This window comes from Elephas maximus, chromosome 1 (genome assembly GCF_024166365.1).
Source record: "Elephas maximus indicus isolate mEleMax1 chromosome 1, mEleMax1 primary haplotype, whole genome shotgun sequence".
In the NCBI taxonomy this organism is placed as follows: Eukaryota; Metazoa; Chordata; class Mammalia; order Proboscidea; family Elephantidae; genus Elephas; species Elephas maximus.
Window position 1 is genome coordinate 71,243,124 of NC_064819.1, and position 23,927 is coordinate 71,267,050.

Consider the following 23,927-nt stretch of genomic DNA (forward strand, 5'->3'; position numbering starts at 1 on the left):
AGTGTATTTGCCTTATGGGCCAGGAAGAAGACATGTTTCTTGTGAGGTGCCCAAATCTTGGGGCAATATTTGATAGTCAAAGCAATTCATGAACTAGAATGGAATTATTGGCAACTCTATAAATGGGTCTGGTTGAGAACCAGAGATAACTAGAGGAATGTCTCTCAACACTGCAAAGACAGCAAAAGCTAGATGACAGGCTTTTAACTTCACCACAGAGACCTCTGGCCAACGAGCCTCCTCCTAGAATTGACATGGCAAGTAACTCCAATAAAGAAAAGCTACCCCAAAGCCCCTTTATTTAACTATAACTAAATAATGTCTTCCTATGTGGTTGAAACTTTGTTCATCTGCATCTTTCTTTTGATCTTATTCACAGTTCTATGAGAGACCTCTAAGTTCAGCAGCTAAGAGGTGTTAACCGCATTCTATAGTATGCTGTAAAATACAACCAGTCTCAGGTTACTTACTTGAGAGAGGTTAAGAGTTTGCATGTGTATTTGTTCCATTTCACCCTGGTAGTCTACAGGGTGGCTTATCAAACTCCATTCATAATTGTAGATTGTTTCTGAGGGTAAAAAAGGAAACAAGAGTAGTCATAAATTCTGAGAGGTCACCTATATAATCTGGGAGAGGGGAAGGAAAGGACAGTCTTAAACCCACTAATAAAGCATAGATTAATCTTAGATATACTGAACTCAATTTTCAACTAGGATCCAAGAGAGGACTAAACAGGTTTCTGTAGCTTTTTAATATAAAATTTGTTTTTTTTTTTTTTTTGGGAAAACATAACACTTACAGAAAATTTAGAAAATATAAAAAGAAAACCAAACCCATTGTCATCGAGTCAATTCTGACTCAGGGCGACCCTACAGGACAGAGTAGAACTGCCCCATAGTGTTTTTCCCAAGATTGTCATCTTTTTTTTTTTTTTTAACCATTGTGATTTAGGTAAATGTTTACACCTCAAGTTAATTTCTTACACAAAAATTTATAACGCTAGTTGCAGTTCATATATAATGGACAGCATACTGCCCCCCTTTCCACCCTGGGTTTCCCATGTCCCTCCAACCAGCATCTGTCCCTTCCTGCCTTCTCATCTTGCCTCCAGACAGAAGCCACCCATTTGGTCTCTTGTATCTGCTGGAACTAAGAAGCACACTCTTCACGAGTATTATTTTATGTTTTATACGTCCAGTCTAATCTCTTTCTGAAGAGTAGGCTTCGGGAATGGTTTTAGTTCTGGGTTAACAGAGTGTCTGGGGGCCATGGCTTTGGGGGCTCTTCCAGTCTCAGTCAGACTATTAAGTCTGGTCTTTTTACGTGAATTAGAGTTCTGGTCCATCGGGGTAAGGCTATAATCTTTATGAAGCAGACTGCCACATCTTCCACGGAGCAGTTGGTGGGTTCGAACTGCCAACCTTTCAGTTAGCAGCTGAGCACTTTAACTACTGTGCCACGAGGGCTAACTACAGTGGATTATACTATGTCAAAACAGATGTATAGTCAGATATAGCACCTGGAAGGAAAGTCATCAAATGCTAACAGTGAGATTAGAGATGATTTATTTATTTGTTTTTCAGATGATTTATTTTTTTACTTTCTATATTTTTAGTTGATTTATTTATGTATTCTTACTTTCTATATTTTAGATGATTTGGTGGTATAGTGGTTAAGAGCTATGGCTGCTAACCAAAAAGGCTGGCAGTCCGAATCCACCAGGCGCTCCTTGGAAACCCCATGGGGCAGTTCTACCCCGTCCTATAGGGTTGCTACAAGTCGAAATCAACTTGACGGCAACTTTTTTGGTTTTTTATATATAATTTTTAGAAAATATAGAAAGTGAAAAAGCAAGTAAATAAATCATCTCTAACCTCACTATTAGCATTTGATGACTTTCCTTCCAGGTGCTATATCGAGCTAGGCATAAATGTTTTAACAGTATAATCCACTGTACTTCTTTTTCCTTTAATAGAAGGCAAGCAGGTTTCAATTCACTTGGAGTTTAAGGACACAAAACAGACTAAATATTCCTATATTGAGATGAGCCCTGGTGGTGCAGTGGTTAAGAGCTCGGCTGCTAACCAAAAGGTCAGCAGTCGACTCCACCAGCCGCTCCTTGGAAACCCTATAGGGCAATTTTACTCTGTCCTATATGAGTAGGAATTGACTCAATAGCAACAGGTTTGGTTTGTTTTTGGTTTATATTAAGATGTAACCATCCCCAACCTTGATAGTCTGGTAGTTAAAAAGGAATCATACACCTCAACTCACAGGATTAAAATGTAAATGCCAAGTATTATCATTTCAGTTTATAAAATTTCAACCCACATATGGTAAGGAAAAAAAAACAAAAACAAAGGAACCAACCCAAATGAAAAATATTCAAACACTTTAAGATTGAGTATACCTTAATAAAGAATGTGAGCATCTTTAAAATTTAAACCGAAAATATCCCCTGAAGTCTTCTTAGAACCAAACAATAGTTTAGCTTAACCAGTAAAACACGTCTGCCGTGAGCATTATGCCCTTTTAAGAACTTATCTTTATGGTATCAGAGTGATATCAGCGACTCAGTAGATTAGATGGGAACCTTAAGAGGCAGTGAGTTTAGGTGAATGGGGGAGGAACGACCCAGAAAAGGAGGGTGAGAACAGGTGCACAACTCTAAGAGTGTAATCAATGTCACTGAATTGTTCATGTAGAAACGGCTGAATTGGAATATGCTTTGTTGCATAAACAGTTATTTTTCGACAATAACAAAAAAATAAAACTAGAAAAATGCACTTTATAGGTCACAGGTATAGGTCAAATGTTCACTGGACAAGTAGGAGAAAGGGCATTGTGAACAACATTATTTGAACAGCTGGTGTGCGGTACTCTGAGGACCTAAGTGCCATATTGGCAGCACTGCAGTATTTGCCAAGCAAACCTTTGGGCACAGGCCACCTCTCTCTCCTCACAGTGGAATCTTCCCAAGCTTCATGGGTTATCACGGGTCAAAATCTGGCATGTGGAAATCTCCCTTGCTCTATCACTCCGCTTTCCATCCGGTTCAATGAAAGGATACAAATTCTATTTACTTTCCCGTACTCTCACTCCTTTGAAACAATTTCAATAAACTTTGATGTTTACGAGCATCAAAGGTATGTCTTCCACCCTAGAAACCTCATCTGTGATACCACACAGTGCTGTGAAAATAAACCAGTGCTGTAAATAACCTGTAAAGACCTAGTACGGAAGAACACTCCAGCTATACTAGCCTCAGCGGTCAGAGAGGGAAGTCAAACTCTTACCTGCAGATGGCGCTGGTATAACAAAAGCCTTCAGTTCAACTTCATTTGTCGGTAGCGTTATTACTAGGTTATCTCCAGCAGACACCAGGAGTTCTTCCACTAAAAAAAAAAAAAAGTTCATGAGAAATAGTATATATTCCATTATTTAGTATAATGAAATGTTATATTCTTCCTTACAAGAGATCGATAATATAGAGTAATATTTTCGTAATGGTTCTTCAAATGATTTTTATCTAAGATACTTTTTCCTCTGATGAGTAACTAAACTATGCCCTATATTATGCTGCAAGGTAGACTTTGTAAATTTAAAACATCTATATGAGTGGGCACTGTGAAGAAAATAAGGATTCAAACTGACTGAGCAGGGTGAGAAGAGTTGTGCAAAACAGGTGAGGTACTGTGGATTCTATTTCACTTCCTACCAGCTTTTCTTTATTCCCTGGTCTGTGCTATTTTTCATCATAAGAAGATTGACTGTCACCATAAATGTTTCCGTATCATCACTCACATATCACTCAGTTGTCCTAGTAGTAACCTCATGAATTTCTGCTAATGGCCTTGCTCTTGGAATGTTTCCAAGAGAAAATCCAGTCAACCTACATAAAAAAAGTCTACTTTTAACTACACCATCAGGAACATTACTCTCATCAAAAGCACTTATCTATACATCAGCATTCAGAACAATGCTCCTTTACATACTTTATATACCAAAACCAAACCCAGTGCCAACGAGTCGATTCTGACTCATAGCGACCCTATAGGACAGAGTAGAACTGCCCCATAGAGCTTCCAAGGAGCGCCTGGTGGATTCGAACTGACAACCCTTTGGTTAGCAGCTATAGCACTTAACCACTACGCCACCAGGATTTCCACTTTCTCTATAACTAGGATTAAATTGATAGGTTCATACCATGGTTCTTTTGACTGGACATAAGTTTCACTTATAAAATACTATTGTGATAGGTCAACATGCCACAAAGCGAATAGCGAACAATGAAAAAAAAAGGGGGGGGGGCTCTCCAGAGGTTTCATCAGCTTGGAGGTATTAGAGGGGCTTTTTGCTCATTTAACTTGGCTCCTCTTCTCTCAGTCAGTACTCAGGCCCTTGGCCAGCTGCAGAGGCTCTGCTGGCTTTTCTGGCTTCTCTGTCCCATAACTAGTACTGACTGTGCCCCAGAAGTTAGCAACTGTGGAGTTAGAAAGGGACATTGGTCTCTCCCATCACTAGTACTGACTGTGCCCTGGAAGTTGGCAACTGTGGAGTTAGAAAGGGACATTGGTCTCTCCCATCACTAGTACTGACTGTGCCCTGGAAGTTGGCAACTGTGGAGTTAGAAAGGGACATTGGTCTCTACCATCACTAGTACAGACTGTGCCCTGGAAGTTGGCAACTGTGGAGTTAGAAAGGGACATTGGTCTCTCCCACCACTAGTACTGACTGTGCCCTAGAAGTTAGCAAATGTAGAGTTAGAAAGGGACATTGGTCCGAATCGATCACTTTTCAAATGAAGAAACTAAGCCCCAGAAAAGGCAAAGTAAGTTGCCTGAGGCTATATGAGTACTTATCAATAGACTGGCCAGTATTTAATTAATTTAAATATATTTAATTCAATAAACACATACCAGATTAAACTGTGCTAGGCAATGTTCTAAGGGCTGTGGAATTATCTATTCATTTTACCTCCATAACAACTCTATGCAGTAGGTACTATAAGAACCCATGGACCTAATTCCCAGGCCAGTTTCCTTTTCAATATACTACACCATTTATTTTCCACCATTATCCTTCTCTGTACTAAAACTCAAGATCGAATGACACCAAAGCACATTACCCACAGAAAACCACGATAATATGACACTAAAGTCTTACAAAAGTCTCTAATAACTTCCTTGTTGTTAAATCTAATGGGAGCTTCCAGTCCTCACCGTGAACACATGGCCTTTGATCATGGCTTCCTTCTTTTTTTTTTTTTAATAATTTTTTTATTGTACTTTAGATGAAGGTTTATAGAACAAACTAGTTTCTCATCAGATGGTACACACATTGTTCTAGGACATTGGTTAACAACCGCACGACATGTGAACACTCTCCCTTCTCACCCTGGGTTCCCTATTACCAGCTTTCCTATTCCTTCCTGCCTTCCAGTCCCTGCCCCAGGGATGGTGTGCCCCTTTAGTCTTGTTTTGTTCGATGGGCCTGTTCAATCTTTGGCTGAAGGGTGAACCTCAGGAGTGACCTCATTACTAAGCTGAAAGGGTGTCTGGGGGCCATACTCTCAGGGTTTCTCCAGTCTCTATCAGGCCAGCAAGTCTGGTCTTTCTTTTTGAGTTAGAATTTTGTTCTTCATTTTTCTCCAACTCTGCCCAGATCCTTGTCAGAGCAGTCAGAGGTGGTATCCAGGCACCATCTAGTTGTACTGGACTCAGTCTGGTGGAGACTGTGGTACATGTGGTCCATTAGTCCTTTGGACAAATCTTTCCATTGTATCTTTAGTTTTCTTCATTCTTCTTGCTCCTGAAGCAGTGAGACCAGTGGAGGATTCTACATGGCCGCTCCCAGACTTTTAAGACTCCAGACACTACTTACCAAAGCAGAATGTAGAACATTTTCTTTATAACATCTAGCTCATGCCTATTGAGCTAGATGTTCCCCAAGACCACGGTCCCCACAATGGCTTCCATCTTGGAACTCTCTCCTCCCTTTTCTTCCCCTAGTCCATACTTTCCCCTTTATCTCCTGTCTGGCACTACCACTCAATCAGCTTTGTTGGCTCTTCTGCTCTTCCAGCTCTTTATACAATGGTGTCCCCGATGTTCTACCCCTCATGTCTCTCCTAAGCTCACCCCCCACTCTTTTTGGATGATCTCACATACGCCTCATGTCTACACCGATGGCTGTCAATCCTTTATCTTCACCCCAGTTGCTTGACTAATTGTCACTTCCGTACATTGAACTGCTACTATCTTAAGAGTTCTTCATTTTTCCTTATCCCAACATTCAATCCACTTATCATATCCTAATGATTCTACCCCCTTAATATTTCCTGAGTCTGGTTCCTTCTCTCCACTCTGCAACCATTCAGTACAGCCTTTTAATGAATCTTCTTGCTTTCACTCAACTCCATACTACCTTCTTAATAGGAATCTGATCATTTTGCTTCCCTGGTTAAAGTCACTCGGGGATTCTTCATACCCTTCCAATAAAGCACAGATTCATTAGCACAGGACACAGGATCCTTCAAAATCTTACCCTGTTTACCACTCCAGAAGCATATCTTTCCATTGCCTGTCCACTCACGTGACCAGTTCCAGCCACAATGAACTCCTTACAGTTCTCCCAAAATATCACATGTACTTCTCCCCTGCCCAGGCAATGAATGAGATGATGGATGGGAAGTGCTGAGCATGGTGCCTGACACTTGGTAAGTGCTCAGTAAACATATAATTATCATTAATGTTATTAGCCATGCTTCTCCTTCGACTTGAACAACATGCCAACCCCATTTTAGCTGGCTCACTCTATCCTCTAGAAAGGCTGCCCTGGCCCCTCGAGGAAGGCTCAGATGCACCTCCTCTGCTCCCGTAGCAGCATCTCACAGCACTTACCACATTGTACCAAAACCATCTGTCTCCCTTCCTGGACTATAGAGTTGCCGAGGGAAGAGACAAAGCTCATTCATCTTGTTAATTTCAGTGTGTAGCACAGTTTCTGGCACAAGGTAGGTGCCCAACAAATGTGCCTGGAGGGAATGAGTACACTTTAAAAATTGTCACTCCTACCTTCTACGTCATGTCTTCAGTACACTTCTTCCAGTTGCATTTTTTAAAAGTTACCTGTCCACGGAGAAGTGGTAGGAGATTCAGGCTGCTCAGATGGGGTGGGCTGCGAGGGCACAGTGCTAGTGGGAGGTGTTGTGAGGCTGGGATTTGTGTTCCATGAGGTGACTGTGGGAACCAGGTTCTCCTCCATGGTTGCTGGGCTGAACTCCAGGTTGGGTGGAGGAGGATTATGGGAAGGCATTAGAACCTATGAGATCAATTACAAGGATAAGTTGTTATGAAAATCAGAGTCACAACCTAATGTCACTAACCTTTTTCATAAAATAGATTCAGTAACATTTGAAATACCATGTCTACTGTCTCGAAACTCTGGAACTCTAGACCATCTCTTTCAAATGCTCTCTCTGCTGCCTATTAAAAATGTAAGGCAACTTTGAGTTGCACAAATAGTACAGAAAAAAAAAAAGAATATTCAAGATAAAGAGAGGGTAATTAATTATAGTAGCCCCTGAACAAATCAGTAAACCAATAATTGAAGACAATCAGATAATTCAACAGTAAGCAGGCTTCTTTGGATTCTCTTTTGTATTTCTCATCACATTTACCTAGTTCCCTCATTGATGAATGAGTAGAATGAAAGCTAACAAATGTTCATTTTTCTGTCTGTAGGAGCCACAATCTTACCTTTTTCTGAAAACTATGTTGTAACATAACCAACCTCAATGAACTAATCAGGCAAAATTCTTTAAATAGAGCTTGATTTGACAGTCCTATCCACAGATGCTAGAAAGTAATGATTTAGCAACATGAAGGATGGTGACGTGAACTAATATTTAGTGAATTAAGTCAATATTTAGTGAATTAAGTTAATATTTACTCATGAATAAGAACATGGTTAATCTTTAATATTTTCAGATTATTTTTTGAGTTTTGTGCATTTTAATCCAATTACAAATAAAAATTAGAGAAACTCTGAAAAGTGCAGAAAAATGTAAGAAAACAACAAAAAAATCCCTCTGATAAGCCTATCACTTTTTAGCAAGGTTTTATTTTCAGCTTATCATGTATAGTCAATTCAGTTCAGCTTTCACTTATTCTAACTGAAATCACTGAAATCTTAAAATTATTTACCTTTAACAAATTCTTAAGTGGTTCATGTCCCTTTACATTCTGACTTGCCTTCTTGTATCTTGAAATACATACAATGGACCCTCCCGTGACCTGTCCTTTTGTCACTTAATTTCCAACTGCATTTGGCTTCCCCAATCAACATGCTTGCTCATTACGTTCTCCTCAAGTCCTGACCATTCCCCAAATGAGTAGCCTCTGGTCTCTCCAGGTACACTCTGCTCACCATACAGTTCTCATCCTCTGTGTCCCTGACCTTCTGCCACTACTAACACATGAACCTCCTCCCTGCCGCTGGTATCTCTAAATCCCCATGATTCACATTCTTTTTTCTTCTGGGTTTTTTATGGAAAATTCTATAAAGTTTACCTTTGCTCCTTAGTATATCTCTCCTCCTACCCACTGATTTGGAAGCCCTCGTGGCGTAGTGGTTAAGAGCTAAAGCTGCTAACCAAAAGGTTGGCAGTTTGAATCCACCAGGCGCTCCTTGGAAACTGTATGGGGCACTTCTACTCTGACTGATAGGGTTGCTATGAGTTGGAAGTGACTTGACGGCAGTGGATTTGGTTTTTTTTTTAACCCACTGATTTGTCAGGTCACTGGTGAGTTTCTAGCAACCTCAGTACCTGGTGTATCTTGAAGAAACTTATGGTAGATTTCAAAGTTTCCAGGGACTTCTATAAAATCCTCATTCCCCTGAGATACTGGCAGAGGTATCTCCAGGAGAAGCGCCAAATCATCATTAGGTGGCTGACTCGTGAAGGCAAAAGAACTCTGTTCTTTTTAAGCCTAGTTATGAGAGCACAGCAGAGGACTAAGATGTTTCCTGGAAGTCTCAGTCATCCTTCTTGCTGCCACCTGAGACAGGTGACCATAAGAGGAACGTATCTGTGTTCCTCTTATAGTCTAAATGAGTACCCTGCATCTTAACACAGCTGTCTCCTGCCTTCTGCCCTCCTCGGCCCCTCCCAGCCCCCCAAGCACATACCAACAAACCCACCTCCTTTCCAGAGCTGTTGGTGGTTTGTTCTTGGAGCTGAAAAGCCTCCTCCTTCTCTAATGCCTCTCCCGAAGATGGAGTAGCCACCAAGGGAAGCAACAACCTGCTCACAGGGGAGGGTTTTGGGACAGGGGTCCCTGCCAACTCATTCAGCTTCACCAGGTTATGGAGCTCAGGGTCCTCCCACTGCTTCTCCACTGATGTTGCAGGGCTCTCTCCGCCAGAGGAGTTGAGAGCTCCCTGTCTGCCAGGCAGCAGGCCCCAGTCGGTGTGCTCGGCACTTCCCCTGGGCTCCGGCTTGCTGACGGGCTGCAAAAGGTCCTGTTCCAGCTCCCTATATTCATCCGAGTAGTCAGTCATCTCCTCCTGGCCATGATCTTTGCCTAGAAAGGGCAAGTCCTTTCTGATCTCCTCAGGTGGGTCCCCCCAGAGTCCCAAGGGAGGACCTCTATTCAGCATCATCTCCCCATAGTCCAGCAGCTGGGCAGGCCTCTGGGCAGGCCTGACCACAAAGGTGAGATAGGACCTGATGAGGCCCATCTTCTTAGGCTTACAGTTCTCTTTGTGTGGGCAGCTCACCAAGTAGCAACGGCCCTCAAACCACCAGGCCAGGTCACAGCTGGAGAGGTCACAGCAAGCAGCTGTGCAGTCAACGACACGGGTGGTTTGAGGTACCCGCATGATTCCAGTGGTCTCCAAGTTAGGTGAAATGATTGCATTGGAATACATCCTTCCCTCACTGCACTGCTTACAGTCACAACCTGCAAACAAGGGAGTCTCCAATGAGGAAGAGAGGCATATTACAGGGAAGAACCCTACCTTAACAAATCAGAAAATGGAAATCTTATCAATCCCCAGATAGTCTGGAAAGTAAATAAACACTTGGTATTTCCTACAGAAAGAGCACTACATCATCTTACAGTCCATCCATTCATCCACCCACCTATCCATCTACCTACCCATCCATCCATCCACTCACCCACTCATTTAGCCTTTTATCTTTCTACTCGTCCTCCCATCCATCCACTTATTATTCAACCACCCATCTATTCTTTTGTTTTTCTACTCTTCTATCTACCCATCCATCTACCCACCCAACCACCCACCCATCCACCCACCCACCCAACCACCCACCCATCCATCCACCCATCCATCCATCCACCCACCCACCCATCCATTCATCCATCCATCTATTCTTTTATTCTTCTACTCTTCTATCTACCCATCCACCCACCCACCCATTTATTCTCTCTTCAAACAATTTCATTCCATTTAAACATACGCTTTCTTCTCCACATGTGTATTGCTTTTATATTATTTACAGTGTTTTGTTCCTCACCCAAAATTCAGTTTAAAGGTTTAATTGAGAAATGGTGTTGTGCATTTGCTATTGATTTTTTTTAATCTCACAACCATTCTGGTGATAGATCAAATGGACAAAAAAATATCGAAGAGAAAAACGTGTCCTCAAAACAAGTCCATAATTAACTAGTTTTAATCAGATTCTTAAATAACGAACTACCAATGTTTCCATTCCGTGATGACGGCAGGTGTTAGAGTGGCTCTACACAACATGTGGTCTGAGGCACAGTATTGCAGGTCCATGGAATCTGATACCAGTCCACAACAAAGTAAGGACAGAAATTGGGGCTTTTAGAAGCTTCTATAGCAACTTGTCATTGCCCAAAATCCAAGGGCAAGATCACTTTTCCTGTATTTCTCTTTCCTTTTTTTTTTTTTTTTCCCACAAAAGAATCTGTCTCTGACAGATTGGAAATAAAAACAAACTGGTCCTTTGCCACATGTAGTTTGAGAAGCACTGAATTAGCTTTCTGCTGCAGAACTCAGAATGGCAAGACATGGTTTTCCTAGTGAGGGCTCATCACTGATAATTGTTTTAATAATATTTTTCACACTGGAGACTATCAAGGATTCCTTCGAACTGGAGGTAAGTAAAAATGATTATATCAACTATAGGAATCATCTTACTTTTTACCTGTACATAGACCATCCTTGTTATAGAGGAAATTTTTAAAAATCACCTAGTGACAAATATTGATTCTATAGGAAAGACTAATTGCTCCAGTTGAATAATAATTCAATATAATAGGCAACAGACACACATCTTTCCCAGTGAATAGGCTAGCAACAAATTAATTCAACTGAAATGACATTTTTTCAAATGCATGTCTATTTTGCGGGGGGAAAAAAACTCATCTAAATAGTTTTAGCCTTATACTTTCTAGAGAAAAGCTTAATCTCAGATATGGAGAAAATAGTAATAAACTCCAGCTGAACAAAACAAAATGGTACATCTTCTCAAGGTCAAGATATGATAAAACCCAAAAACCAAACCCGTCGCCATCAAGTCAATTCCAGCTCATAGCAACCCCATAGGACATAGCAGAGTTGTTTCATATGGTTTCCAAGGAGTGGCTGGTGAATTCAAACTGCAGACTTTTTTTGGTTAGCAGCTAAGCTCTTAATCACTGCGCCACCAGGGTTCCCAAGAGATGATGAACGGTGTGAAATAGAGAGATAGGTAATTTCTAATTTCCAACTGTACTTACAAAAATATTGCCTTTATTAACAGACACAAAAGAAAATGCTTGTGATCACTAGCCAGTAGAGAAATGCAAATCAAAACTATAGTGAGATACCATCTCACCCAAACATTAATGGCACAAATCAGAAAATAACAAATGTTGGAGAAGTTGCAGGGAGACTGGAACTCTTATGCACTGCTGGTGGGAATTCGAAATGGTACAACCACTACGGAAAACAATATGGTGCTTCCTTAAAAAGCTAGAAATAGAAATACCACACAATCCAGCAATCCCACTTCTAGGAATATATTCTAGAGAAATAAGAGCCACCACATGGATAGAAAGATGCACACCCATGTTCATTGCAGCATTATTCACAATAGTAAAAAAGATGGAAACAACCTAAATGCCCATCAAGAGATAAGTGAATAAACAAATTATGTACATACACACAATGGAATACTATGCAATGATAAAGAACAATGATGAATCTGCAAAACACCTCACAACATGGATAAGTCTGGAAGGCATTATGCTGAGTGAAATAAGTCAATCACAAAAGGATAACTATTGTACAAGACCTCCATTATAAAAACTCACAAAAGGGTTTACACATAGAAAGAAACAACCTTTGATGGTTACAAGGGAAGGAAGGGGTGAGGAAGGAAAAACAGTAACTAGACAATAGATAAGTGGTAACTTTGGAGAAGGGTAAGACAGTATACAATACTGGAGAAGTCAGCACAACTTGACCAGGCAAGGTCATGGAAGCTTCACAGACACACCCAAACTCCCTGAGGAACTGAATTACTGGGCTGAAGGCTGTAAGGACCATAGTCTTGGGGGACATCTAGCTCACTTGGCACAACACAATTTATAAGGAAAATGTTCTACATCCTGCTTGGGTAAGTAGTGCCTGGGGCCTTAAAAACTTGTGAGCGGCCATCTAAGAAACTTCACTGGCTCCACCCTGTCTGGAGCAAGGGAGAATGAAGAAAGCTAAAGACACAAGGGAAAGATTAGTCCAAAGGACTAATGGAACACAACTACCACAGCCTCCACCAAACTGAGTCCAGCAAAACTAGATAGTGCCTGGCTACCACCACTAACTGCTCTGACAGGAATCACAATACAGGGTCCCAGACAGAGCTGGAGCAAAACGTAGAACAAAATTCAAACTCACAAAAAAAGATCAGACTTACTGGTCTTACAGAGACTGGAGAAACTCTGAGAATATAGCCCACAGACATCCTTTTAACTCAGTGCTGAAGTCACTCCTGAGGTTCACCCTTCAGCCACAGATTAGACAGGCCCATAAAACAAACAATAATACACGTAGCTCAACCACGTATATGAGACTAAGTGGGCACCAACAGCCCAGGGGCAAGGACGAGAAGGCAGCAGGGGACTCTGGAAAGCTAGACGAGTGGAAATGGAGAACCCAAGGTCCAGAAGTGGAGAGTGTTGACATGTTGCGGGGTTGGCAACCAATGTCACAAAACATATGTGTATTCACTGTTTAATGAGAAGCTAATTTACTCTAAACTTTCACCTAAAGCACACGCACACCCCCCCCCACACAAACATACTGAGAATGGCAGTTAAAAAATAGATCCTAGGTTGTTAGAGTTGAGCTGCTAATGAACTAACCCTGGAGCTGCCCTACGTTTGGACATTTTGTTACGTGAAATAATAAATGTTCTTATTGTTTAGGCTAAAAAAAAAAAATTGCCTTTACTTGCAGAGGTATCACTACATCCCATACCCACACCCAGTGCCGTCGAATCGATTCCGGCTCAGAGAAGCATTTAAATGAAGAGGCAAGAAAGAAAGTTGTTTTAAACCTAAATGCAGGACATATTTTAGTTCCCTTGAGGAGCTGCTATGTCAGTTCCTTTTGTACAAAGTGATTCAAAGAAACGATCAGGTTTTACTTTTGACTTTGGCCACCAGAAAACTCAAGGGCCAACCTTTAAAACATAGGAACTGTTGTACAAGGAAAAGACTATAATCCCCGGAGCAAGCAAATTATATTAAGTGGGTAAGAAGACCTTTTGATGGCAAGAGCCATCAATTAAAAACTGAAAGCAGTTTTCAGTCTGGCTGGATGTGGAGACCTCAATACCTCTGGGGTGGATCTTTTATTCTGCAAAAAAGCACTTGAAATCAGTTGTATCAATATACAAACCTTAAGCAGAGGTCTTACTGCTAAATGAAGAAGTTGGAGAAGACAGGCTCCCAACATTCTTCCTTTGTGCCAAGCTGCCGTAATTACTTCAGAATCTATTGGAAGCCCTCATGAAGTACGGCCAAACTCCTAGAGACCAGGGAAGATGCAGCCCATGACTGTGTGCTCTGTAAATTCCTAGTCCAATCTATAAATATAGCAGGCACTCAATGGCGGTTGACGAATGAAGTCATCGGTTAGCATTTTGCCAAAGGTAAAGAGAACAGACAGGGAAGAAAAGCAAACTGCAAATAACATCATTGTGGCTTAGTAACTCAGGAACTGATACTTTGAATTAATAGAGAACACCACATAAGAAAAGGGCAAAAAGGCAAGAAAAACTGCCTTGAAAGAAGATAAAATGGCAGCTCAAACATCAATGTATTCTCCAGTAGTAGAGAGCACATTAAGCTACAGGGTATAAGAGTAAAACGAGGCTCTTCCAATAGCAGCACGTTCTGAAGTGGCCCTCACATAATCTAAAACAGTGCTTCTCACATATGGATGGGTATAGGCAATTTGGTATATGGGTAGGTACGGATGCATACATAGGTGAGAACAGACAGAAGTATCTATATCAAACCAAACCCATTGCTGTCGAGTTGATTCCTACTCATGGCAACCCTATGGGACGGAGTGGAGCCCCATAGGATTTCTAAGGCTGTAAATCTTTGCAGGAGCAGGCTGCCACATCTATCTCCTGCTGAGCAGCTGGTAGGCTGGAGCCACTGATCTTTTGGTTGACAGCCAAGCACTTTGACCACTGCACCACCAGGGCTCCTGAAGTATCTATAGGGACATGTCATCGAAGACACAAATACGGATACTCCTCAGACATAACCAAACACCTTCCAACATTAGTTTTCTGGGTTTGAAGGCTTAGGACCATAGTCTCATGGGACAACTCAATCTACTGGCATAACATAATTTACAAAAATCGTAATCTGCATCCTAGTGAAGTGAGTAGCATCTGGGATCTTAAAAGCTCGTGAGCAGCCATCTAAGACACAACTAGGGGTCTCAACTGACCGGGGGCAAAACAGTAAGAATGTAATCAAAAGCATAAAGGAAAAGCACATCTACAAGAGCCACAATCTCATATACCTTGAGACCAGAAAAACTAGATGGTACCCGGCTACCACTACTAACTCTTCTGATCAGGGCACAATAGTTGGTACCAGATAGATTGGGGAAAAAATACGGAGCAGAACTCAAATTGTTATTTTTAAAAAAGCCAGACACACTGGAACAGTAGAGAACAGAGAACACCCTGAGACACTCTTTAAACCTAGAACTGAGCCTATCCCCTGAGATCACCTTTTAGCGAAATAGTAGAGTGACACACAAAATAAATAGCAGAGTGACACCCATGAGATCGGTGTTCTATTTAAACACCATCCGTATGAGACCAAAAGGTCAAAAGCAAAGATGAGAAGATAAGGGAGCAGGAAACTAGAATACTCGAACTGGAACAAACAGAACACAAATGAAGAGAATGTTGACATATTGTAATAAATGTAACTAATGTCACTGAACAATTAGTGTGGAAATTGTCAAATGGGAACATAACTTGCTATGTAAACATTCACAAAAAAAACTCAATAAAATATTATTTAAAAAACAGTGCTTCTCAAAATTTAGGGGCTTCAGAATCATCTCCAGATGCTTATTAAAAACCCAGACTCATGCTACACCCCTAAGGGTTCTGATCCAGTAGGTCTGGAGTGGAGCCTGGGAGACCACGTTTTAACAGGATCTCTCTCAAGTGATCCTCATTAAGGCTTCACTATACTTTAACAAGGGAGCAATGGTAGTTCAGTGGTAGAATTCTTCCCTTCTATGCAGGGGACCTGGGTTTGATTCTAGCCAATATACGTCACATACAGCCACGACCCACCTGTCAGCAGAGACTGGTGTGTTGCTATGATGTGGAACAGGTTTCAGCGGAGCTTTTTCCAGGCTAAGACCAGGAAGAAAGGCCTGGTGATATCTACTCCTGAAAATTCAGCCAATGAAAACCCTATAGATTACTATGGTCCAATCCCATTGTGCATGGGGTCAGCATGAGTCAGAGACAGACTCAAAGGCAGTTAACAACAGCCCAGGCACACTTTGACAAATGCTGGACTTAAAAAAGTTCCTCTGGCCATATAGCCACTCTCAGCCCCTGGTATGCTCAAACAGGCTCAGTCAGCCTAGCCATGGCATGGATCACCAGAATTGATTTTCATCAATTATCTTATGCCATGGATGTGTCCAGTATAAGCAAACAAGATATGAAAATAAAGATTTATGATAAGAAAGAGTCTGGTCATTTGCTTTCCAGAAAAATCCACCATGTGATTCTTCTAAATACAAAGTTTTCTCAATATATATGAAATGTGATGATGTTTTCCCACAAAACAGTAATGGAAATAAAAAATAATTTAAATTCTTGTTTCCGAAAAACCACTCATGCACAAGGTCTGCCTTTCACGTCTTTTATATGTAAAATAATTCTACTGGAAAGCAAACAGAAAGTACCTTCATCCTTTCAGGCTGATCTGAGTTACTTAAGCCAAAGACTGGGAGCTCAAGTCTGACTCCAGTGTCGCCGCAGTAACGGTTTCTTACCTGCAAGTGTCACCAGCAGCAGCAGCAATGAGGCGAGCGCACCTCTGGCGGGGGCCATTCTGCCTCACACAGCTGGACAGGCTTCCGAGGCAGCCTTGAGGGGCATTCGGTGCAGACTGCCTTTGATGTTTCTTAGCCGCCAGCTTTGGCCTCAGAGAACTTCAAAGGAAAATCAGAAAAGAGACAGGAAGGAAGAAAAGAAGAGGTAAATGTGTGGAAACATACATAATTATTTCGATCATTTATTCAAGTCAACGGGAAGCCTATCTGTTCACATTACAGGGCCATATCCCAGGCAAAAAGGAGCCATGTTGGTGCAATGGTTAAGCACTCGGATGCTAACTGAAAGGTTGGTGGTTTGAACCCACTAGCACCTCCATGGAAGAAAATACCTGGAGATCTGCTACCTTAAAGGTTACAGTTAGGAAACCCTATGAGGCAGTTAGTTGTCCTCTGTCCTATAGGGTCGCTGTGAGTCAGAATTGACCTGCCAGCACACAACAAGAACGTCCCAGGTGTTCCACCCACCCAGAGAATTCTGCTCCAATAGCAAGTACAGTTCCTAAAAAGAGGCAAGGGGCTTCATGCTTGTTCTCCTTATAACCCCAAAACTAGGAGGTAATGACGGAATAAGTCAAACCACTATATTTCATCAATTCTAACACACAGATATTTTCACATTTCTGAAACTGGGATATGCCTTACACTGGGAGGTGGCCAAGTGCCAGGCAGGATACAGATGCTACCGCTTAGGCATGCACAGCCAACACGCAGAGCTGGAGTCAGAGGCTTGGAAGAAAGTCCCCTTTAAAAACAATATGAAGCATTCTTTTAAAATATGCTGCATCACCGACATTCACGATGGCACAGAGGCAACACGGTGTGGAAAAACACAGATATCAGTAACGACATTGACAAATTTTTTGGCAGAAATGGACCAAGATGTGAAGAAATTTAGGAATACCTTAACCAATTTATTTCACTTATATCGTTGCTGCTCGTTGCAGCTGAGTTGATTCCAATTCATGGTAACCCCAGGTGTGCAGAGTAGAGCTGCTCCAGAGGGTTTTCAAGGCTGTGAACTTTCGGAAGCAAATCGCCAGATCTGTTTCCTGAGGCATCTCTGGGAGGGCTCGAATTCCCAACCTTTTGGCTAGTAATCGAGTGTTTAGCCATTTGTGTCACCAGGGGATTCCTATTTCATGTATATCTTCCTTTTTTGTATGTACAAGAATGACTCATGATCAAAATCTGTCTAAAGAAGCCCCAAGTATCAATTCAGACACTTACAAATATTCTAAATAATAAAAAAGCAATGTCTGGATATAATTTTAAGACAGTATTTTTTCTTCCCTAGTGGTATTTAAAATAATGGTGTGGCTTACAATCACTAGTATCTTAGATTAAAAAAATATATAGTAATACCGTCACTTCACTTTTGCATTTTTCTCAGTGTGATCGTCACAACCACCCAGGCAATATTATCTCAGCCTTAAAGATGATGGAATTGAGGCTCAAAAAAATTAACTGAATTGACCAAGGCTGAAGAACCAACAGTAGGTGAGCCCAAGTCTCCAGACTCCAAGTACTTATTATTTCAAATGCACAGCAAAGGCTCTGAGGAGGAAACAAGCAAGTTAGAACAATGTTATGTTCAGTTCTCAAAACCCTGATAAGGTTTCCTAATGAGTTCATCAGTCACAGCTTGACTTACAAGTTGGCATGTATGACAAACCAGATTTTAGTTCCAGTTCCTGCCATTCTCTTCCCACCTCTTCTTTTAGTCACCATCACTGCATACACACATTTTATGAGAGAACAAAACTCTTTCTCGCTTCTATTTCTAGCAACTGCAGTACCTTTAGAAATTTACAAATGTACTAGGGATGAAAAAGAGTGGAAAAGACCCCAACAGGGGCCCCTCAGTCAGTCATTCAAGAATTATATGGTCATCTAGGGAAGGTGGGAGGCCAACGGGAAAGGACAAAGAGGCTACAAACAAAATAAAAAGCGAAGCATCCTCTGGAAAGAGGGTGTTTGGAACTGCCAGACCTTGCTTTTGAGTTTTCACCACGAACCACTGGAACAATGAGAATGCCTCCTTGTTGAATTGCCCCAATGGCTCTGCCATCTACCATGTGGAACAAGGCAGATGTCCAGCCTACAGCAATCACTGGCCAGTGACCTGGGGGAGCTTGCAAGTCCCTAGTGTTATTAAGCTGGGTTAGACAAGATACCAGGAAGGAGCCAGGTAGCAGTGACCTGATGTAAAGTCAGGAAGTGGGTATAACATGTTTCTGCGTCGGGATAACAGAGGCCATGGGAATACCTGCTTCAGTAAGGAAAAGTGGAGAATGTAATCACTCACTAAGAGTCCCACAATCTTCATGCCTAAAACCCCAGAGGAAGAACACCTCACAGCACAGTGTGTCACCAACTTCCTTTCCTTCCAGTAATGAATGTATGGTTCAAGATGCAGATAGAAGGTAAGATTGGCCGTCTTCCATCTGCAGCCACTGCCCACTCCTTAACCAAAAGGCAAAGAGAAAAGCACCAGAAACAGCATTCATTCAACTGCCCAAGGAACTAGACCCTAGAATGGAAACTTGCTGTCAGCCAGGAACAGCTGGTCAAGTAGCACCTGGATAAAAACTGGGCCTTCATCTTATCATATGGTACCTTCGGGCAAATTAAGTGAAGTGTGTCTCTGGGCAGACACAGCGCCAAAGGCACCCATCTTCGCAAATGGACTGTGGGCCAAATTTTCAACCCATTCACCTCCTTGGTAGATATCATTGTGCAATGCACAAACTTCACAATCATCTGGTACCTGGTGGCTCTGGAAATTATCAATACCTCAGTGTAAACTTAGAGTGCTCAGCAAAAAAAAAAAAAAAAAGTATTTCCTAATCTCAGCACCACATTTAAAGTTCTCTTATTTAGTACACTAGTATAAGTGATCAATGGGTCCCCATTCTCAACATAAAAAGGCATAGGGGCTAGATGTGATCAAAAGTCCCTTTAGTTGTAGTTTATAGATTTTGTTTCTTTAATACATATTTAGTACATTTTGGGTTAAATTCCCCCACGCGAATGTCAGTTTGTCATACTGTGGGGGCTTGCGTGTTGCTGTGATGCTGAAACATATGCCACTGGTATTCAAATACCAGCAGGGTCACCCGTGGTGGACGGGTTTCAGCCGAGCTTCCAGACTAAGGCAGACTAGGAAGAAGGACCTGGTGGTCTACTTCTGAAAAAAATTAGCCAGTGAAAACCTTATGAAGAGCAGTGGAACACTGTCTGATACGGTGTCGGAAGAAGAGCCCCCCAGGTTGGAAGACACTCAAAAGACGACTGGGGAAGAGCTGCCTCCTCAAAGTAGAATCGACCTTAATGATGTGGATGGAGTCAAGCTTTTGGGACCTTCAGTTGCTGATGTGGCACAACTCAAAATGAAAGGAAACAGCTGCAAACATTCATTAATAATCCAAACATGAAATGTAGAAGTATGAATCTAGGGAAATTGGAAATCATCAAAAATGAAATGGAAAACATAAACATTGATATCCTAGGCATTAGTGAGCTGAAATGGACTGGTATTGGCCATTTTGAACCAGATGATCATATAGTTTACTACGCTGGAAATGACAAATTTAAGAGCAATGGTGTTGCATTCATTATCAGAAAGAACATCTCAAGATCTATCATGAAGTACAATGCTGTCAGTGACAGAACAGTATCCACATGCCTATAAGGAAGACCAGTTAATACGACTATTATTCAAATTTACCCACCAACCACTAAGGCCAAAGATGAAGAAACTGAAGATTTTTACCAACTTCTGCAGCCTGAAATTGATCGAACATGCAATCAGGATGCATTGATAATTACTGGTGACTGGAATGCGAAAGTTGGAAACAAAAAAGGAGGATCTTTAGTCAGAAAATATGGCCTTGGTGACAGAAACGATGCTGGAGATCACATGATAGAATTTTGCAAGGCCAACGACTTCATTGCAAATATGTTTTTTTCAACAACATAAACTGCAACTATACATGTGAATCTTGCTAATGGAACATACAGGAATCAAATCGACTACATCTGTGGAAAGAGACTATGGAAAAGCTCAATATCATCAGTCAGAACAAGGCCAGGGGCCAACTGTGGAACAGACCATCAATTGTTCATACACAAGTTCATGTTGAAGCTGCAGAAAATTAGAACAAGTCCTCGATGGCCACAGTCAACCTTCAGTATATCCCAGCTTAATTTAGAGACCATCTCAAAAATAGATTTGATGCATTGAACACTAATGAACGAAGACCAGATGAGCTGTAGAATGATATCAAGGACATCATACATGAGGAAAGCAAGGGTTCATTAAAAAGACAGGCAAGAAAGAGAAGACCAAAATGGATGCCAGAAGAAACTCTGAAACTTGCTCTTGAATATAGAAAAGCTAAAGTGAAATGATTAGGTGAAAGAACTTAACAGAAGATTTCAAAGGGCAGCTCGAAAAGACAAAGTAAAGTATTATAAGGACATGTGCAAAGACCCGGAGTGAGAAAACCAAAAGGGAAGAAGAACACACTCAGCATTTCTCAAACTGAAAGAACTGAAGAAAAAATTTAAGCCTCCAGTTGCAATACTGAAAGATTCAATGGGCAAAATACTGAACGACACAGGAAGCATCAAAAGAAGATGGAAGGAATATACAGAGTCACTGTACCAAAATGAATTGGCTGACATTCAATCACTTCAGGAGGCAGCATATATGATCAAGAACCGATGGTACTGAAGGAAGAAGTCCAAGCTACACTGAAGATACTGGCAAAAAAACAAGGCTCCAGGAATTGACAAAATACCAGGTGAGATGTTGCAGTGAACAGATACAACACTGGAAGTGCTCACACATCTATGCCAAGAAATCTGAAAGACAGCTACCTGGCCAACCTTCTGGAAGAGATCCTTATTTGTGCCTATTGCAAAGAAAGGTGATCCAACCGAATGTGGAAATTATCAAACAATTATCAATATCACGCACAAGTAAAATGTTGCTGAAGATCAGTCAAAAGCGTTTGCAGCAGTACATCGACAGGGAACTGCCAGAAATTCAAGCCAGATTCAGAAGAGGAACAAGGGATATTATCGCTGATGTCAGATGGATCCTGGCTGAAAGCAGAGAATATCAGAAAGATGTTTACCTGTGTTTTATTGACTATGCAAAGGCATTCGACTGTGTGGATCATAAGAAATTATGAATAACATTGCAAAGAATGGGAATTCCAGAACACTTAATTGTGCTTATGAGGAACCTGTACATTGATCAAGAGGCAGTCATTTGAACAGAACAAAGGGATACTGTATGGTTTAAAGTCAGGTAAGGTGTGTGTCAGAGTTGTATCCTTTCTCCATGTTTATTCAATCTGTATATGCAGAGCAAATAATCTGAGAAGCTGGACTATATGAAGAAGAATGGGGCATCAGGACTGGTTAAAAAAAAAAAAAAACCCAACCCATTGCTGTCGAGTTGGCTCTGACTCATAGTGACCCTATAAAAAAAAATTAACAACCTGCGCTATGCAGATGACACAACCTTTCTTGCTGAGAGCCAAGAGGACTTGAAGCACTTACTGATGGGGATCAAAGACTACAGCCTTCAATATGGATTATACTTCAATATAAAGAAAACGAAAATCCTCACAACTGGACCAATAAGCAACATCATGACAAATGGAGAAAAGATTGAAGTTGTCAAGGATTTCATTTTACATAGATCCACAAATCAACACCCATGGAAGCAGCAGTCAAGAAATCAAAAGATGCATTGCATTGGGCAAATCTGCTGCAAAAGACCTCTTTAAAGTGTTAAAAAGCAAAGATGTCACTTTAAGGAGTAAGGTGTGCCTGACCCAAGCCTTGGTGTTTTCAATAGCCTCACATGCATGTGAAAGCTGGACAATGAATAAGGAAGACCAAAGAAGAACTGATGCCTTTGAATTATGGTATTGGCAAAGAATACTGAACATACCTTGCACTGCCAAAAGAATGAACAAATGTGTTTTGGAAGAAGTACAGCCAGAATTCTTCTTAGCAGTGAGGACGGCGAGACTTTGTCTCACATGCTTTGGACATGTTATCAAGAGGGCCCCGTCCCTGGAGAAGACATCATGCTTGGTAAAGTAGAGGGTCATCAAAAAAGAGGAAGACCCTTAACGAGACAGACTGACACAGTGGCTGCAACAGTGGGCTCAAACGTAACAGTGATCATGAGGATGGCGCAGGACCGGGCTGTGTTTCCTTCTGTTCGGGGTTGCTATGAGTCAGAATCCACTTGGTGGCACCTAACAACACCAATGGGTTAAGTTATGTTTTGATATATATTATTTAATTCTCATAACAACTGTCTCTGAGGTAATTCCTATTATTTCCATTTGACAGGAAAGGAAACTGAGTTTCAGAGTCACTCTGCAGACTCTAGTTCTCAAGCTTTCCCTGTAGCGCACCTAACCCTCGTCCTATGCCTCTGTGAAGTAAGTACATGCTCTGGATTATGCAAGAGGACCTTGCTTACTTATTATTCAGTCTCTGAATTACCTGATTCTTTTGACAGACTCATGCTCTCTCTCCTGCTGCCTGTCTTTTGCCCACTTTCCTGGTGTTTTATGTCTTCATTAAGGGGAAGAAAAAATATTAAAGAACCCATATAGAAAGCCTGTCTGGCTTCCTAACAGTTTTCATCAAAGGTACAGTTGAATCAGAGTGGTAGAATAAGGGCTTTAAAATAAGGCTTAACAACTTCAAAACATTATAAATGGTACAGACCTATATACCCTTATATCAACTCTGCACGGATCAACTTTATACACGTGAAGATCTAGAAGACTATGCCCCTCAAGATGAAAGTAAGGAGAAGAATGAAAGCTTTTTTTTTTCTCTTCCTCTTTTTTCTTCTTTTTTTTTTTCTAAACTGGACAAGATATATCTTACCTTTGTATAACCTTTGTATTAATACAGTATAATTTTCATTTCTAAAGAAGGTTAAGATATTTTAATATGGCCATTTTGACATAGCAGTTTTTTAAAAAAATTACCAAGAGTTGTATACAGCAGATATTTCTGACCCCTGATATTTCTGACCTGATGTTATTCCTAAACCTTACTCCATCTCTGAGCTTCCTGTCATGCGTGATACCTAAACCAGCCCAGAAGCCTCATCCATCTGCATTATTTCCCTTTGGGCGAAGTGATAACATCTGTCTTAGTCATTTAGTGCTGCTGTAACAGAAATACCACAAGTGGATGGCTTTAACAAAGAGAAATTTATTTCTTCATAG

The 23,927-nt window shown here is 41.2% G+C and overlaps 1 protein-coding gene across 1 annotated transcript in view; it reads right to left on the reverse strand.

Moving 5' to 3' along the window:
• KIAA0319 (KIAA0319 ortholog) overlaps positions 1 to 17,380 on the reverse strand; it is a 77,665-nt gene extending 60,285 nt beyond the window's left edge. The window contains exons 1-6 of the mRNA XM_049884937.1: positions 17,296 to 17,380; positions 16,591 to 16,749; positions 9,205 to 9,965; positions 7,131 to 7,323; positions 3,297 to 3,395; positions 471 to 568 (exon numbers count right to left, since the gene is read on the reverse strand). Coding sequence (XP_049740894.1) covers positions 471 to 568; positions 3,297 to 3,395; positions 7,131 to 7,323; positions 9,205 to 9,965; positions 16,591 to 16,648 — 1,209 coding nt within the window. The 5' untranslated portion in view covers positions 16,649 to 16,749; positions 17,296 to 17,380. The remainder of the gene's footprint in view (positions 1 to 470; positions 569 to 3,296; positions 3,396 to 7,130; positions 7,324 to 9,204; positions 9,966 to 16,590; positions 16,750 to 17,295) is intronic.
• Between the last annotated feature and the right edge of the window lie 6,547 nt (positions 17,381 to 23,927).